The 18,547-nt window shown below is 42.9% G+C and overlaps 1 protein-coding gene across 1 annotated transcript in view; it reads right to left on the reverse strand.

Annotated features, from left to right (window-relative positions):
- The window catches only part of TTC7B (tetratricopeptide repeat domain 7B), a 208,784-nt gene that overhangs the window by 86,723 nt on the left and 103,514 nt on the right, over positions 1-18,547 (reverse strand). The window contains exon 14 of the mRNA XM_019551144.1: positions 9,541-9,657. Within this exon, the coding sequence (XP_019406689.1) occupies positions 9,541-9,657 (117 nt within the window). The remainder of the gene's footprint in view (positions 1-9,540; positions 9,658-18,547) is intronic.

The raw sequence follows: 18,547 nt of genomic DNA on the forward strand, positions 1-18,547 counted from the left end.
ACCAAGTTTGTAATTGGAATAAAGTTAGACAATTATTTGAAAGTAAGATATTCTTCTTTATGTCTTCTTTAGGCACAGCAAGTTAAGCACAGCATAGGGAAGGGGCTGAAAGATATTCTCAGGTGTACCAGACAATTAAAAAAGAAGCTGAGTACTGGGAGATCAAGGCCTATGACAAGGGGAGTAGGCTGAGGGGCAGCAGTCGATCTCACCTTGCTTGGGTAGAGATGGGTAAATCATCACGGGCCATAATTCTAATGCTTAGTCCTTGGTTCTTAGTGGCTAGCCAGTTTATAAATTTTTGTTCCCAAGATGCAGGGCTGTTGGTTGCATCTGTCCACACCTGAGGACAGCAGGGTGATCCAGGCCATCCTTAACCGACTGGCTGACAGCAACATCCTGAGGGATAGCCAGCATGGTTTTGTTGCAGGTAGGTCTTGCTTGACCAATCTCATTTCCTTTTATGACCAGGTAACCTATCACCTGGACAAAGGGGAAGAGATTGATGTCATATATCTTGACTTCAAAAAAGCCTTTAATCTGGTGTCCTATGATCACCTCTTGGCAAAACTGGCCAACTGCAGCCTTGGCCTCACCACGATCCGCTAGCTAGGGAATTGGCTCTGTGGTTGGACCCAGAGGGTGGTGGTAGACCGAAGTCAATCATCGTGGTGCCCTGGGACCAGTGGGCTCCCTCAAGGCTCTGTCCTAGGGACTATACCATTTAACATCTTCATCAGTGATGTAGACATTGGTGTCAGGAGTGGACTGGCCAAGTTTGCCGATAACACCAAACACTGGGGCAAAGCATCCACACCTGAGGACAGGAGGGTGATCCAGGCAGGCCTTGATAGGCTCAGGAAATGGGTGGATGAGAACCTGATGGTATTTAACACAGAAAAATGTAAGCTTCACCACCTTGGGAGAAAAAACCTGCAACATGCTTATAGGCTGGGTGGTACTACACTGGTTAGCACTACAGATGAAAGGGACTTGGGGGTCATGATTGACCACAAGATGAACATGAGCCTTCAGTGTGATGCTGCAGCTAGTAAAGCGAGCAAAACACTGGCTTGCACCTGCAGGTGTTTCTCAAGCAAATCCCGGGACATCATTCTCCCATTGTACTCAGACTTTGTGAGGCCGCAGCTGGAGTACTGCGTCCAGTTTTGGGCTCCACAATTCAAAGAGGATGTGGAGAAGCTTGAGAGAGTGTAGGAGGAGAGCCATGCGCATGATCAGATGTCAGGAAAACAGACCTTATTAATGAGAGGCTGAGAGCCATGGGACTCTTCAGCCTGGAAAAGCACAGGCTCAGGGGCGATCTGGTGGCCACTGGTAAGTTTATCAGGGGTGCTTACCGGGATCTGGGGGAACATCTGTTCACCAGAGTTCCCCGAGGGGTGACCAGGTCAAACAGTCAAAGTCCTCCATGACTGTTTCAGGCTGGACATTAAGGAAGAACTTAAAGCACCTACTTTGAATGCCTTCAAGAGACATTTGGATGTTTATCTTGCTGGGATCCTATGATCTCTGGTGACATCCTGCCCCTGGGGCAGGGGGCTGGACCCAGTGATCTTCCGAGGTCCCTTGCAGCCCTAATGTTTATGAAATCAAGGAAATCTGTGTTGGTTTAAGGACATAGGCAGGCCAGGTTATTTGGGTAGATGTAGTATCTCTTATTAGACCAACTAAATAGTTGGAAAATGTTTTTTCCAAGCTTTCAGGCACAAGAACTCTTCTTCAAGCATTGGGAGACTTTGCTGCTATTATGACTTCTCCAAGGTAGAAGGGAAGATAAGCAGTAGTCATGGTTGATCCCAGAGACTCGGACAGTCAATCTCAGTCTGGAAGGGGCCGAGCACATGCATGAGAACACACGCTCAGTGTCCCCAGACTGAGATACAGAGCTGCAACTGCTTTGGGAGCTGCACGATGCCGTGCGTGTCCCACTGCTGGGCTGGGACAGGTGAGTGGGACCCCGGCCAGGCTGGGCAGTGGGTGGATCAAAGCCTGGGCAGCTTGGTCAGGTGCACAGGGGGGGCTCCCACAGATGCACACACCCCAGTGGAGGCCTGGGAGGCATGTGTTCTGCCTGATTTATGTGTAGGTCAGAGGCGGCTGCTGCTGTGCACTGGGCTTTGTGCCCCAAGCTCCACTGCAGCTGCTTGGGGAGCAGCATGATGCCACGTGTCCTGCTACTGGGCTCAACCTTGCCCCCTGCTCAGTTGGCAGGACGCACATGGCATTGCACCATTCAGGGGGCAACTGCAGCAGTACTTGGGGCACAAAGCCCAGCACACAGCAGCAGCCGCCTCCACCCTGCACACAGGTTGGGGGGGGCACATGCCCCCTGGTCCTCCACTGGAGTGTGTGCAATGGTGGGAGCCCCCCCACACGCCTGGACAAGCTGCCTGGTCTCTGATCCTCCCACTGTTATATAAATAGACTTTCTGTCTATTGCTTTTAATCTTATGTATTTTCTTGAGTTTTGAATTAAGAAACTCCACTTTGTATTACTCTGAGCTTGACATAAGTGCTTGACCTTTGTATGCTGCGTGCATGAGAAAATGGGTGAGAGTCTCTGAGGAAAAGGAAAACGCAAGATGGCAACTGGCTGAAGAATGCAGACAGATAAAATACCAAACAAGAAGAATCTGCCCCAGAACAACAAAAGAACAACGGCAACTGACCTTCATGAAAGAACACCGTAATAACCCAGCAAAAGCCCAGAGGACTGAGTGAATTGACAGGGCTATAAAAGATGGGGCAAGATGTATTGATTTTGGGTCTTGTTCTGCATGTTATCCTGGAGCGTCAGTTCATCTAACAAGATGGACCGGCAGGAGCCCAGCTCCTACTCAATCAACTTGGCTGGCCACTAAGTGGATCCGAGCACTGATAAGACTGGTAATGTATACCAGCGCAGAACAGAGAAAGAGAGAGAGGGAGTCTGTGTGTGTCTGTGTCAAGCACTTAATCAATAAATGTGGCATTTTGCCTTATCCTCCCTCATAAGGTCTCACTCATGATTTGAGCAATTGGCAATTTGTGTAACACCAACACCTGGTCTGGCCAGGGCCCCACTCACCCCTGCCCCTACCCCACTGCCTCCCTCACTGCAGGAGCCTCAATCTGCACCCCCCTGCTGCCCCTTCTCTCCCCCACAGACTGATCTGCTGAGCAGAGGGGTATGCAGTAGATCCTGGGTTGGACTTTAATTCAAAAAGCGATCTCCTATTTAAAAAGGTTGAAGACCACTGAGCTAAAGTATAAAAAGAAGTCTGTGAAAATGAAAATGAGTGGAGGTTTGGAAGACAATGGGTAGAGATAGGAGGGAAGTGGGAGAAGTGAGGGAAACGTGCGAAGGAATGCAAGTGGTCAGCTTCAAGCAGGTTACCTGGTTAATTAGATGTCAGGCAGGTTATAATGTTGCTATTGAGGTAAGTTTCTTTTTCATGTTGTGAAGTTCGTCTTTTAAAAGGTGTTGGGTAGGTTTCCCTTGAGCACAAGTATAGTGAGGTCATAGACAGAGGGGTTGTTCCGTGACAAATGTGCTCTTAATGGTGAGTGTTTGTCTCCATCCTTTATATTTTTTTCTGTGAGAGTTCATTCTCTGGCGCAGTTGCTGTTTAGTTTCACTCATGTAGTTGCCATGAGGGCATTTGTTGCATTGGATCGGGTATATCGCATTTTGGGAAAGGCATGTGTAGGAACCATGGATTCTGAAGGTTTCTTTATGGGGGTGTTGATAGTGGCAGTGAAGGTGCGCTTGCAGGTTACAGGCAGGCAAGGTTCTTTGGGTAAATGTGATATCTTTTATTAGACCAACTGAGTAGATGGAAAAAAGTTCTTAGCAAGCTTTCAGGTGCAGTCATCCTTCATCAGGCATTGGGTGTCTCTGCTGGTCTGAGATTCCAAGAGATGAGAGAAGCTAATGAGTCCAAGGAATGAGCCTCAGACCAGCAGAGATTTCCTATGTCTGATGAAGGGTGACTGCACGCAAAAGCTTGTTAAGGACTTTTTTCCAACTACTCAATTGGTCTAATAAAAGATATCACATCTACCCAAAGAACCTTGCCTGCCTATGTCCTTAGACCAACATGGCTATAACCAAAGACCCGCTGACAGGTTAAGCATTTCTCGCAAAGACAAGGCTGTGTTCTACTTGATGTCTGGGCAGCAGAGAGTTTGTTCTAATGACAAGTAGGGCAAGGTAGGGAGGCTATTTGAAAGCCAGGAGTGGAAGAACAGGGAATATTTCACACTCTTTTTGCAAGCAGTTTGTTGCAGGCTGGAACTCTGCTAGCCTGTAGAGAGCCATTTGCTAAAGGGGAAAATTTGCATTTTTCTACAGGTAATGGAAAAACCCAGATCCCAGATGAGGAAGAAGCTTTCTGACATTGGAATGCTTGTCTATATCTCAGCTACATAGTTGGTCCAATAAAAGGTAACTGCCCTAAAAAATCCTTGCCCCTCACACAATTTCTGAATCAGAGCTACACCACCACTCTCACACTATTGTACTCACATGTAATATGGGACAAACGCATCTAAATCCTCTCTCACAGCAGTAAGAAATAAGATTAATGCAACTGAACTCACCATTTTAAAATGTGATAAGCCAGAATGCAATACAGAATGCATCTACACATGCATTAATACATCTTTTCTAACACACATTAACTTTAGTACTTCCAATGTGAGGTACTAAATTAATGCACATTAGGCTCAGCTAATGTTCAGTAGCACATTTACATGCTTTTTAGTGATGCTCAATGTGTAGTAATCTAGTTTACTGCACATTAGTGTAAAGTCATACTTTTAAGGTGACACTTTCATGTGCAGTAAAATATTCTACTGGGCATTAAAGTGCACATGTAGACATGTCCACTTTTCAGTATTTTTCTATCTGTTCAAGTTTTAAAATGGCCTACTACATTAGAATTTGAATGGCTTTTTGCCTTTCCCTTTCCATTCAGCAACTAAATTTGTTATTTACCTTAAACACAAAACTATTTCCTTTCTTTAAACAGCTGTTGCAAAATCTTATTTGTGCCATTTTAGCTTGACGCTAAGACCACTGTTAGGCAAAAATTATGTTATTATAGAAATTCACAGGAAATAAAGGGAACTATATGGGACGCAGACCAAGCCATAGTTACTTATTGCATCAGTTGGCACATTTTTTTGGCTGACTGCTGTATTAATTACATCCTTAATCCATGAACAATGTCACACCAAATGCTGCTAAAGAGGAGAGCTAGGTTTAGTGTAAATTACCCTTTTAATTACTTTCCTGACATCATAGGTAGTTCTGCTTCCTCCAATAATTAAACCTACATTTTGATATTTCTTCAAATTAAGCCTGTCCATGACAACATCCTTTAGTACCAAAAAGAAAATTTATAAATCTGTATTATACTCCCTTAAACTAGGCTGAGGTTTTTTAAGGAGGCAGGTAAATTTCATTGACATTCTGATAACTAGGAAAATGCAAGGAAAATTTATCTAAACTTACTTTTACACATTTTAATAATTTAATGCACTGCATGTGACATGAGCATAATTCCTTAATTATCCTATCCTTACATCTTAGTAATCTAATAGAAATCAAATAATCAATTTGTGAGCAAACATTTGCATCTTGGACCCTATTGAAAACAAAGCAGAATGTCTTTTAGTAGATGATTAAAAGTTGAAGGTGGAAGTGTTGAGCTGCTTTCACTAAGTAACAGATTGAGGATGACACAACTAACTTTCTTCTGCAAAATTTGGTTCAACTGGCACCTCTCTTGTGGCACAGCAAAAAGTTGCTCAGGAATTTCAAACTTCTGGCAAACTGACACTGCAAATTGCTATAGTTCCCATTCCAAACTAGAGTGGATATTTGACTTGTACAAAAAAAAACCCCATAAAAACTATTTTATTCTAAAATGGAAGCATTAATACAAGGAATATTGGAACAACATTTTCAAACATGTTTTGTTTCAAAACATCAGCTACAAATGCAAACCAAAAAAAGGCCAACTGAGAATTTTGTCTAAAAATAAATAAATAAATAAAATGAAAGATGATGTTTTCTAATAGAAAGTGAAATTTCAAAGAAACCCCAATTTCCAGTGGGAAAAACTGTTCATACAAAAGATGTTAGTCAACTATATTAGAGCACCTAAATATTTATTTTTAAATAACCAAATATCTGTGGATGTTTATTTTCAAAAACAGCTTCTGCATTCAAAAATTGTAGCTGGCTGGGATGAGCCTTCCAAATGGATTTCAGAGAACACTTGCTGGTATCACAGCTGGACTTATTTTGGTCAGCTTGCACATCTTTATTTCTGTGATACAATACTAAGGGATTAAAAATCTGACTTTCAATTTGGGTTGTTCAAGTAGTCAGTGACTGGCATAATGCCACCAACCAGTTCTGATTCAGCACTTTGAATCTGTCTATTTAAAAGTATGGACAAATGTACATTTGTAACAACTTCAGAGGGAGGGGAAGCTGCTGCTATTGCTCAGGAGTGTGCAACAGCTGCCCTGCTCTGTTACACATGATGAGGCTGTAATGATGCAAGTGACCAAACTCCTCCCAACTCTGACCATGGGTGAAGCAGGGTTCAAGCTGGAGTGGTTTTGCTACATTTGAATCACTACAGGCTTATTCACATGTATGGAGTTGCAACGTAACCACTTCTGAACCTTCCTGAGCGGCAGCTCCCCCTCCCTTTTTAAATGTCAAATGTCTGTTTGTCCATGCCTCAAGAGCTACATAAACAGGTCTGTAATATTATCCTGGCATTGTAGAGTAGGAAACTGAGGCAATGGGATAGAAAATGACTTGTTTGTCACTGATCAGGTCTGTCACAGAGCCAGAGATTGAATCAGGGGAGAGCCCCTTTCATTCTGGGTTAATTCTTAGTCATGACATTCCATTTAGTCTCTATACATCAGCAAAACAAGATTAAAAGAGTATGCGCGTGGAGGCCACAGCCCTTGGGCATTTATGCTCTGTGAATGAGCATAATGTACTCTGGGAGCTCACTCAGAGGTGCTCCAATTAAAGCATTGAACATCTCATGTATCAGCGCCCCTGCACTTCAAAAGAACAGCGGTGGTGCTTTATCTAAAGCTCAAAAGTTTCTTTGCCTACCTTCTCTGATACTAACTTTTGTAGGTTGCTGATTGCGGTTAAAAACGAACAAGCTTTAGGCAAAGCGCCCCTGCCACCATTCTGAAACATGGGGGACACTGATGCAGGAGATGCTGGAGGCTGCTGGAACATGGTAATTACCATGCTCCAGCAGACTCCATTAATCTCTCTGTACATCAGCAGAACAAGATTAAATGGATACGTCTGTGGAGGTCACAATCCTTGGGTGTTTATACATGTACTCTGGGAGTGAGGGGTGGGCTCTTTAATTAGAGCTGCTCCAAGAATCGCTCCAATTAAAACGCCTGGAATGTCTCATGCGTGAGCATGCCCATGCTTCAAAAATGGTGGTGGAGGTGCTCTACCTTAAGCTCGAAAGCTTCTTTGCCCACCTTTCCTGACACTCAATTAATTGCATCTGCTCTGATGCACTGTAATCATAGCGTGTCAGCAGTCTGGTTGCTCATGTACAAGCACCTCTTCTTCACATTCAGCTATTGCTGGTGTGAAAAAACACCCAATGTTATGTCAGGAGCATGTGTTGTTACAGCTCTACAAGTGCAGAGGTTATGCGGTTCATAAATGTGTCTCCTATGACCCTGCATTTATCCACTGGTCCTTTTCTAAACTCTGGTCCACTTCAGTATTCATTTTAAATTTCTGAAGACTTGCTTATTTATTTGTTTCAAGAGAATTACTAGGATTTTTTTAAATCACAAGTAACAACCCTCAAAATCTGGGTTAGGTGTCAGGGAAGGTGGGCAAAGCAGCAAGAAAAATGGTGTTGATTACCAGGTGCTCTAGAATCAGTTTTTTCCTCTTTAGAAAATTGAAGAGATCAGAAGTTACCAACAATTATTATTCAGAACTGACAAAATCCAAGAGTAAGCTTTTATGGTTTACAGCAAATGAGAATTCCTGCTGGTATCTGGAGGAGGTGTTACTTAACTCAAGTATTTTTAGGCAGAGTAACACTGAGCACATCAGGAAAGCAATGACAAAGCAGGATTACGGCTCTGCACTGCATACAAATTTAATGGCAGATACTGGAAGGTATTAGAATCCTTATAATGCTGTATACATAAGCTTCATGCTGAAATAATGCTTATTGCATTATTGCAACCATTCTGCTCAGCCCAGAAATTCAGAAAAAACTTCTGATGGCTGTGAAAGCTTGGACAGTGTCTCTTGCACAAAAATGCAAGACGGTGGTTGTGGCAAGACAGGATTGTGGTGACAAATCTGCCACAAGAAAAATCAACTCTCCACTACAATTGCAACCCATTAAGGCATAGAGAAAGTGGAGCTCGTGGCACCCAATACCAGACCCATTCTTGCAGCCCCTTTCAACTCAGCCCAGTGGCAGCAGGCGGTGCACAGCCCCAGCTCTGCTCACCTCCCACTACTGGGCAGAGCTCCATGGGGCTGGCAGAGCCCATCAGAGCGCAGCCCAGTGGTGGGAGGCAGGAAAAGCCAGGGCTGTGTTCCCTGCTGGGCAGAACTACATGGGGCTGCAGAGTGTAGCCCTGACTTTCCCCTGCCTCACACCACCTGGCTGCTGTTTCAAACCCTGAAATGTTTCAAAACATTTCGACTGGCCTCGTTTTGTTTCAAGGCTGTTTTGAAGTCCTCTGTTTCATTTCAATTTCACTGTTTTGAGCTTGAAATAAATCAAGAGAGTCAAAATGAAACAGCCAGTGGAATTTCGCACAGCCTTGTAAGATAGTACTGTCCCAAAAGTACTCTCTTATCCTGGTGTAATTTACCACGATTAAACACATGTGTAGATGATGACCATGGGTGTATGTTGTACACTAGCTGGGGGCTAGACTCCTGCCTGTCGCTAGCCCCACAGCTCCACACTTTCAGCATGCTCATGCCCCAGCTAGCCTCTCTGCCACCCAATGTCACCACCCTAAGCCTGGGGCTGACATCCCGACTCCCTCCCCCTCCCTACCCCATGCCCCTTGCCAGCCTGGGCCTGCTTCACCCCAGTTCAAACTGCTGCTCTGCTCCAGCTCGAAATTGCTGCTGTCCCAGGCCCAGGAGTAGTTTACTCTCACTTAAACTGCCTCAGAGTTTATTGCTTCGCAGTAACTGCACATGTGGACACAGCCAAATTAATCCCACTTATCATTTGTTTTATAAAAATAGAAAAAGCATATGTAAACACGCTCTACCTCTTCATAGTTTCATTTTTTTAAATTACTAATTAGTCACTTCTGCCACAAGAGTTGTAGAGCCATATATTAAAATATTTTTAAAGTACTGACCAGGAATACATTAAGTTCCAAGCAACATAAAAAGATATACAACTCCTAATCTAGAATTCTGATGAAGTTCAATGTATGGGGACTACATTCAGGGATTCTTTAGCATCTTACCTGGGGTTAGTGAGATTGTAACAGGATTTCCAAATCTGTAGCATGTGTTTACAGGTAAGAAGTGCTTCATCTGGGCCTCTACACAGGGATTCCAGTTTGACTTTTGTAAACAATAATCTAATAGAAAGAAGGATATTAGAAAAAAAAAAAAATCACCAAAAAAAAAAACCACAAGCAAAAACCATTATACTTAATTTGAGAGAACTAACACTGATTTGAAAACAAACAGGAAGAACTTCCAATGCTTATACATATAGAAAAACATTGGAGGAGAAACTGAACTGTTAATTTTATACTGCCAAACACTGGAATGGTAGGATTTGACTATTTTTGTCCACATACCACCTTACATGGTCACAAACACCTCATGCACAAAGAGATCATTTTAATATGAGCTCTACTGGTAGAGTAATTGATGGTATGATACACATTTGCTGTTGTTCTTTTCATTTTCTTTTAGAGAAGATGCACATAGTTAATTAGATGATCTTCACCGAAGTTTGGATTAATGGAGATCTTGTTCTGACACAGGAGACATTCTTCAGTCAAACAGTATATACACTTGTTCTCACATTCATACATTCATAAAATTAAAAGGCTCCCTACAGTAACAGAGCCATTATTTGATCCCAAAGAACACCGTTTACATTCTAAAGACATAGGTGTCAACATGTGGGAGCTGTGTGGGACAAAATACGATACACTACTGTAAACCTGTCTTCAGGAACTCTTTCTTATTCTTGATAAAAAGTCTGGGTCTTTTTTTGTGATCCACAACTCAAGGTTGAAATACTTGACAGCAGAATATATTTGCTTGTAATACGCTCTATCATCAGATCAATCTTGGGAAACCAGTACCTTCAGTGGTAAAATTTGATAGTTATTCTTCATAGGGTAGTAACTACGATGGTTAAATGACTCAGAAACTAGTAGTATTCTCATCTTAATAACACTATGTATTAATACAATATTTTGATGGCAGCCATAACCTCTTTTGCTGGCTATAAGCAACAAAGCAGGCACATTCATCTACAGCTGGGGTCAGCAACCTACAGCTCAGGGAGATTTGACCTGGCCCACCAAAATACCATGTGGTCCATGGCAGCATTCGGCAGGGGGAGACCCACTGGCAAAGGAAGCAGCAGCCTTAGGGCCAAGCTACATTAATTTCACCTGCTGTCAGTAAACAGTGCCCACCCTTGATCTACGGAAGTTGTTAAAACAGAACATTATTGAGAAGCGAACAATATATAATGATGTTGAATAAAACCAAAAAGAGAAAGTGAAAAGGGCTACTTGTTTTTGAAAAGACATGAAAGTACTTTTGCACAGACAGTGTACCTATTACTTTTATTTACTCTTCCGCTCCACACATCACGAGCACCAATAAGTGACAATTCTAAAAGCTGAGCTGTAACTCATTCTGGTAAGAACAATTACACAAGTCTATATGGAATACCTAGTTGTAACAATGAACAGTACATAAAAACCAAAAACCAAAAATTTAACTACTAGGGAAAAATCAAATGACCATGTTAGAAAGGACACCATCAGAGTAAAAATGCTAGCCTTGGGGTGGAGGGGGAGGGAATATTAACAGTAACAAGGAAAACCTTGCTCCATTTCACATTATGTTGCCAAGAATGGAGACACTGAATTTGAGTTTGTATTTCAATTTAAAACTGTACGCAAATTCAAAATGGCACCTTTAACAACTTGAGAACACTGCATAAATCATCATGGATCATTACCTATATACAGTAGTATCTATAATGAGCCTTTAAAAATGAATCCCATTTCAAAGCTGAACCAATAACTGCAAAACATATCAAGTACTTAGGTCTTGGCTTCTCCATTCTTCAGACAGACCCATTAGTAAATTCTTCTGCAGAGAAAGTGAATGGGATAAACTTCCTGGATAATTTAAAAACACAGTCAGTCATTCTCAACCTTTTTAGGCTTGAGACACCCCTCAGAAAATGCCATTTCCTAGTTTTCAATCGTTTTTTGACTATAGAAAAAACTAACAGAGCATTTTTTCTGTAGCAAACAACTCAAACCACAACAGAGCAGAATGCTTGTGACACTGGATTCCTATTTGAAATCTGGAGTCTATTCTATGAATCACGTTTGGGTGTTGGCACACATAAGCACTGATAATACTGTATGCTATCCATAAAAGGATCTCACAACACCCTGGTTGAAAACTATTAGTTTAAAAGATAAGATCTTAGTTTAATGGTGTAGATCAGTGGGGTCCAACCTTCATCTCAGGTATGCCACAAGTTAACCCTGCACTGTCCCCAAGTGCCATTGATCCTCTTCCTCTATCCCATCTCCTGGCCTACATCCTGTCCTACATGCTGTTGTCCCCTTCCTGATGTGCCATGTGTCACCCACAGCAGCTGCCTGTGCCACAGGTTTGCCACTGCTGGTATAAACATCGCCAGAAGTTCCAAACACCTGGAAACAGGTCATGTAAATATTATCATATTTACTCTAATACAAGACAAGGTTTTCACCTCCCATTTAATGCAAGAAAAAGAAGCCTCTGTCTCAGATTAGAGTACAAGTAAAGGGTAAAAAGGAAGGGCACAAGCAGTTCCTGCCATTCTAACTCCTCCCTGATCTGTCAAAGCCACAACAGCCACCTGCACCTCCATCATTTGCCTTTTCCCCACATCCATTTACCCGCTGCAGCGCTGGCCCCACTCTGGCGCAAGGAAGGGGAGGGAACAGCAGGCTGCAGGGGGCTGGCATGGGGGAGGCACAAGCCTAACCCTAATGGTTAAAATCTACATTTAGAAAATGATAACGAATTTATAATTTTCCATGTATACCATCTAATTATGGGAGTGTGGGGGTCCATCAAGTTCAAAGTTATCTTAGATTCAGGTAAATACCATGAATTAGAAATTAAATCTCAGATTTAATCAGTTACACTGCTACATATAATGATAGGAAGCAGGAAAGAATATAAATAAAGCAGCTATCATTACATTAAAATGGAAGGATCAAAGACCATTAATTCAATTACTAATTTAGTCACCCCAAGTTACAAATTAATGCATGGTAGTCAGGGAGGGCAGATGGATTTGCAATTGTTGTTACCCTGAATACAGGCTTCAAAGTTGCAAACACCAACTGCAAACCATCAAAAGTTCTTTCCCCCCAAGGTTGAATGGCTCAAGAGGACAGAATAACTAAAACTTTAGGGATGTTTACTGAGACCCAGATTGAGGAAACCAGCTACAGTCCTCACTGGATGAATTCTTAATTAAGTTTCGGGAAGAGGGACCTGTAGATCAAAGCAAGGTTTAGGTAAATGAGGTGGCATATGTATTTTATAAAACTATCTTATGGCACCACAGAGTGGCATAACATTCTAGGTAAAAAAAAAAAAAAAGCACTGGTCTTTTCTGCTAGTGGAAAGAGAAAGTTGAAGAAATGGAGAGAGAGGGGAAAAATAGAAGCACCCAGGAAAATGTGAAAAAACATTCAGAAGGTAAAAGGTAGGACTACTTTAACTGCTCCTTTACACACCGTCCCAAGATGCAATGCTGGAAGCAATGCATCTGAGGGTGCTGAGGAAACTGGCTGATGTGACTGCAGAGCTGCTAGCCATTATCTCTGAAAAATCATGGCAAATGGTGGAGGTCCCAGATAACAGGAAAAGGGCATATATATAGTGCCCATTTTTAAGAAAGGGAAGAAGGAGGATACAGGGAACTACAGACTGCTCAGCTTTATCTCAATCCCCAGAAAAATAATTAAGCAGGTCCTCAAAGCACTTGGAGAAGAAAGTAATCAGGAACAGTCAGCATGGGTTCACCAAGGGCAAGTCATGCCTGACCAACTAGATTGCCTTCCATGATGAGATAACTGGCTCTGTGAATGCCGGAAAAGCAGTAAATGTAATATACTTCGACTTTAGGAAGGCTTTTGATAGCATCCTACACCATTCCTGCAAGCAAGCTGAGGTGGTATGGGTTGGATGAATGGATTTTAAAGGTATACAGAAAGCTGGCTGGATTGTCAAGCTCAATGGGTAGTAATCAAGGGCTCAATGTCTAGCTAGCAACCAGTACCAAGTAAAGTTCCCAAGGGGTTGGTCCTGGGGCCAGTTTTGTTCAATATTTTCATTAACTATCTGGAATATGGGACGGATTGCACCCTCAGCAACGCTGCAGATGACACCAAGCTGGGGAGTGTAGTAGATACACTGGAGAGTAGGGCTAGGATTCAGAGTGACCTAAACAAATTTGTGGACTGGGCCAAAAGGAATCTCATGCTGCTCAACAAGGACAAGTGCAAAGTCCTGCATTTAGGACGAAACAATCCCATGCATCGCTATAGCTTGGGGACCGACTGGCTAAGCAGCACCTCTGCAGAAAAGAACCTGGGGGTTACAGTAGACTACAAACTGGATACGAGTCAGTAGTCTGTCCTTGTTGCCAAGAAGGCTAACAGCATACTAGGCTGCATTTGTAGCACCATTGCCAGCAGATCAAGGAAAGTAATCACTCTGCTCTACTCTGCACTGGTGAGGCCACATCTGGAGTACTCCGTCCAGTTTTGGGCTCCCCACTATAGAAAGGATGTCGGGAAGTTGAAGAGAGTCCAGTGGAGAGCAATGGAAATGGTTCAGCAGCTGGGGCACGTGACTTTTGAGGAGAGGCTGAGGGAACTGGGCTTATTTAGTCTACAGAAGAGAAAACTGAGGCATGATTTAATAGCAGGCTTTAGCTACCTGAAGGGTGGTTCCAAAGAGGATGGAGCTAGACTGTTCTCAGCGGTGACAGATAACAGAACAAGGACCAATGATCCTTGCTTAGCGAGGTTTAAGTTAGATATTAGGAAACTTTCTCACTAGGAGGATGGTGAAGCACTGGAACAAATTACCTACGCAGGTGGTGGAATCTCCATCCTTGGAGGTTTTTAAGACCTGGCTTGACAAAGCCTGGCTGGAACAATCTAGTTGAGGATGGTCCTGCTTTGAGCAGGGGGTTGGACTAGATGACCTCCTGAGGTCTTTTCCAACTCTAATTTTCTATGATTCCAAGATATCCTTTAAGCAACATTTTTCCAATGGTACACTGAAACCAGATCCTCCTCAGTGATACAGCCAACTGCAGGCCCCATCTGAGATGTCTAAACTGAAAGCAGCCTCATGAATCATTAAGGCCGCTTCCCTACTATCACAGAAGACCAAGTTATATCATCTCTCCTTCTTCATCTGAGGGGAATTCATTAAGTACCTAACTACCTTATTCAGAAGTACACCAAGGCCTAAAGGATGTCATGAGTCAAAGAACTAATCTTTTGACATGCTCATCATTGGACATTTTCTTCTGATCTGTCCAGAACCTGTACCAGGCTATGCTGAAGCGAGTCATTCACTAAAAATTGGAAAAAATACAAAAGAAAGTAATGGGGAATGATCAAATACTTGCAAAAGCTTGATCGTAAAGGAAATTCATGGACATAGGGTGCATGTACACAAGATACTTAACTTTGCACTAACATAGTTTATGTGCACATGCTTACTTTACAATAAACCTCCCTAATAGCAAGTACATTTGCTTCCTGCAAACAGAAGTAGCAAATTTACTTAGCATTAGTAATGGTACTCTTGTGCTCGTGTAGATGCTTGACTGGGAGCAAAATCTGCTTCTGGTCAGCCATCCACCAGGGGTGGAAGATGGCTCCCTATCCCCAGGAGCTGCCTGCTGCTGGGGTGGGCTCAGGAGCCAGGGTGGGGAGTATGGGAGCTCCAAGCCCCTGCTCTGAGATTGTGACAGGGGAACAGGGGCAGGGAGATCTTTATGTCCCAGCCTCCACTCCGCCATTGCAATTAGACAGCAGGGGCCAGTGCTGGGAGACCCTTAATCTCCCAGTGCCAGCTCCATGACTGTGGGGTAGCTTAGTGCACAGTAAATCTAGGCTGGAGTAAATGCATGTGTAGACATGTCCAAAGTTGCTACAGTGGCAGATGACTTCCCTCCATGCATCATGGTTAAGCATCGCCAGAGCACCACAATAGAAACCCCAAAAAACAAACACATACCAAAACACAAAGAAGATTAATGCCAGAATGCCAAGCCCTGATGAGAAGACATCATGACTTGATATTTCCAGCAAACTCTGGGGACTCTTTCAAGCAATCCCCCCAATATTCAGATATAGAACTGTGCCTCTGGATCCAAGTAGCAATACCAGGTCTTGCCAAAGAAACAGCACTGCATGACATGAAAGCACAAATAGTCTCCACACCCTATGAAATTTGATTTGATCATGGCTATAGTTTTTTGGGATCAGGAAGGGATGATAAACAAATACTTCTTATCAAACAAGATCAAAGATCTTTATGGGACATTTCATTGATAACGTGGTAACTACAGCAAATCAAGCAGTTATAGTAGAAGCCCTATGAACTTTCTATAGAATGCAATTAGCTCTTACATTTTACAGGAATTTTAGGACATTATAGTCAGAAAATGCTTTGTGATCCACAGGCAGCATGAGCTGCAGAAGTTCAGGCTGCTATTCAGAACCAAGTATGTAGGCTAAATAATTACATAAATACTGCCATACATATCTCTATGGTCTCACTGTCAAATTCTGCTATGAATCAAAACCCTCGCTATTATAATCAGATGTAATTTAGCATGCTGATGAAAGACTAAAATTTGCAGTACACTTGCTTGGATTAAATTTCATCTACATTTTTTATTCTTGTTGTTTTTTCCAAATGTATTGTTTCTTTTTTCTGTAGCACTTCCTATGAGTTTGTATTGTTTAAATGAAGACAGAAAAACAGCCCACAGAAAGTCTGTTGCACCACCACACATCTAGCTGAAAGAAGATGCAATTAAGAACATTAAATAACAGCTTTTCACATTTTTTAAATCTACTGAAAAGTTTTGGGCTACTGAAAAGGTGTGGACAAAACGTAAACAAAGTCATGGGAAGGATGGAACATTCATTGTGAAGACATTAAAGAAAAACAGATTAATCAGTACACAGAAGAATGAAGCAAGACAAAGATCAATTTAAGCAGCTGGTCAAATAATGGGGAGGGATTATACATCCTGCTTTCCCTGTTTACATACTAGGCATGGAAAACTTTCAATATGGGGGTTATAGGCCTTCCAATATGCAACCAATTTCTCTGGGTCCCTACAGTCTACTTTAAGGGGTCACCTTTCCCTGAATCCTCAGTCACTTCCTCCCTAACTGGAAAAGGAGACTAAGGAAGGATACCCCTGTCCACTAAAGCTCCCTTTTTGCCTATGAGTACAAAGGCTAGGGACAGAAGTTGCACATAAATCAGTGTGCTTAGAAACCAGTTCAAATCTCTAACACAACAGAAGTCCAGTGCACATAAACTGCTTTCAAAATAGCTGAAACTGGTTTAAGAAAAACCTGGATGGATGTAGCATCAGACTTAACCAATTTAGGTTAAATGGATTTATTGAACTTCTAACCCAGATCTCCTGCAGATTCAAGTTAATTCACAGTCCCCCAGCATGCTTTGTAGCTCCCTCATAAACCCCACTTGCAGGGTGGAGTGGGCTAGCTTTGGCCCTCCCAGCACCACCATTGCTGTGCACCCTGAATGCAGCTCTGACCCAAACCTGCCCCCCACCATGTGCCGGGAATTGCCCGGTGCACCCCACCCCACCCCATCTGGGCAGCTCCTGCCCAACTCTCTCCCTCATTTCAGGGGGCATTGATCTGCCTCCCCATGTCCCTTCCTTCCCCCTCTCACCTTCCACCGCAACCAACTGACCAGCTACACACAAGTCGCAAAAGCTGCCAGGCTCTGCTTCTCGCTGCCAGTGTGCCACGCTGTGGCTACATGCAGGCATGGGCATTTATCAGTCAAATTATCAGCCACATCAGGACAATTTCCAATACAATCAATTTGCTTTATAACAGTGCCAATCCAATATTGGACTGATGTATTGGTGCACCTTTAACATATAGTTTAGTCAAGCACAAGCTACTGGCCTAAGTGCAGGGATAAATTTAATGCCCTGTTATAGACAGGAAGTCAGAGTAGATGGTTTTAACATATGCTTCTGTCCTTAAATTCTATGAATTTATCCAAACAACCCAAGTTTGACAAATAACCCTTTAATGTTTGATGCAGAGTTATTTCAGGTTCAGATTAACGTACACTCCGATTCAATTTCTGCATATCAGGAGGTCTGATGTTCATCAAAAGTGAAAGATGGCATCATTTCCGAAATTTAAGCCTACAGGAAGAATGCCAACATGAAAACATGCTGAGGTAGAAAGAATTTTACTTCGTGTACAAGTCACCTTATTTTAAAAGAAATTTGGATTGCATCAGTTCTATCAAGTATTTATAAATATACCTGTCACAGGCACACTCGGATGAATGGCCAGGCCGCGTTATAAGTCGGCAGTGTGCTAGGCCTCGACGCAAAGGCCTCTGGACGAGTGGCGTGTGCTACCCTCACGTAGCAGATCACCCGCCTCGAAACTGCTTGACAAACAAAAGAACTGGGAGATAGACTCGGAGCTTACTCCATCCACTCCATGCATTGGCCTGGTATTGCGAGGTAACGATAGCTGGTGTGAGTTGAAACAAAACGCTGCAGCCCAAAGTTTTAATATGGCGCACAATTGTTCACTGGGAACAAATTGCTGAGGGAAAAGATGACTGATTGGTTGCTGGAAATAAAACGCTACAGCCTAATAGTATAAAAACAGTCGTGGGAAAAGCCTTGACGGGGGGAAGCTCAGATCGAAACTTCAAGCGTCAAAGGGCCCTCGGACTGATCACCCGGCCAGGGCTGCCCCTCCCTGAGAGCCATCTCAGGTCGGTTTTTGAGGCCTCCGCGAAGTGACTAGCGTTCCCCAGCCATGAAGCCGCTCCTGTTTGCCTTTGTGGTAAGCATGCAAGCCTAACTGTTAAATAGCCTCTTGAAATCTATGAGCTGTTGACCAGGTCTGGGACTAGAACTAAACTTAGCCA

The sequence above is a fragment of the Crocodylus porosus genome, unplaced genomic scaffold (assembly GCF_001723895.1).
Source record: "Crocodylus porosus isolate Cpor-Errol unplaced genomic scaffold, CroPor_comp1, whole genome shotgun sequence".
NCBI classification, from domain to species: Eukaryota; Metazoa; Chordata; order Crocodylia; family Crocodylidae; genus Crocodylus; species Crocodylus porosus.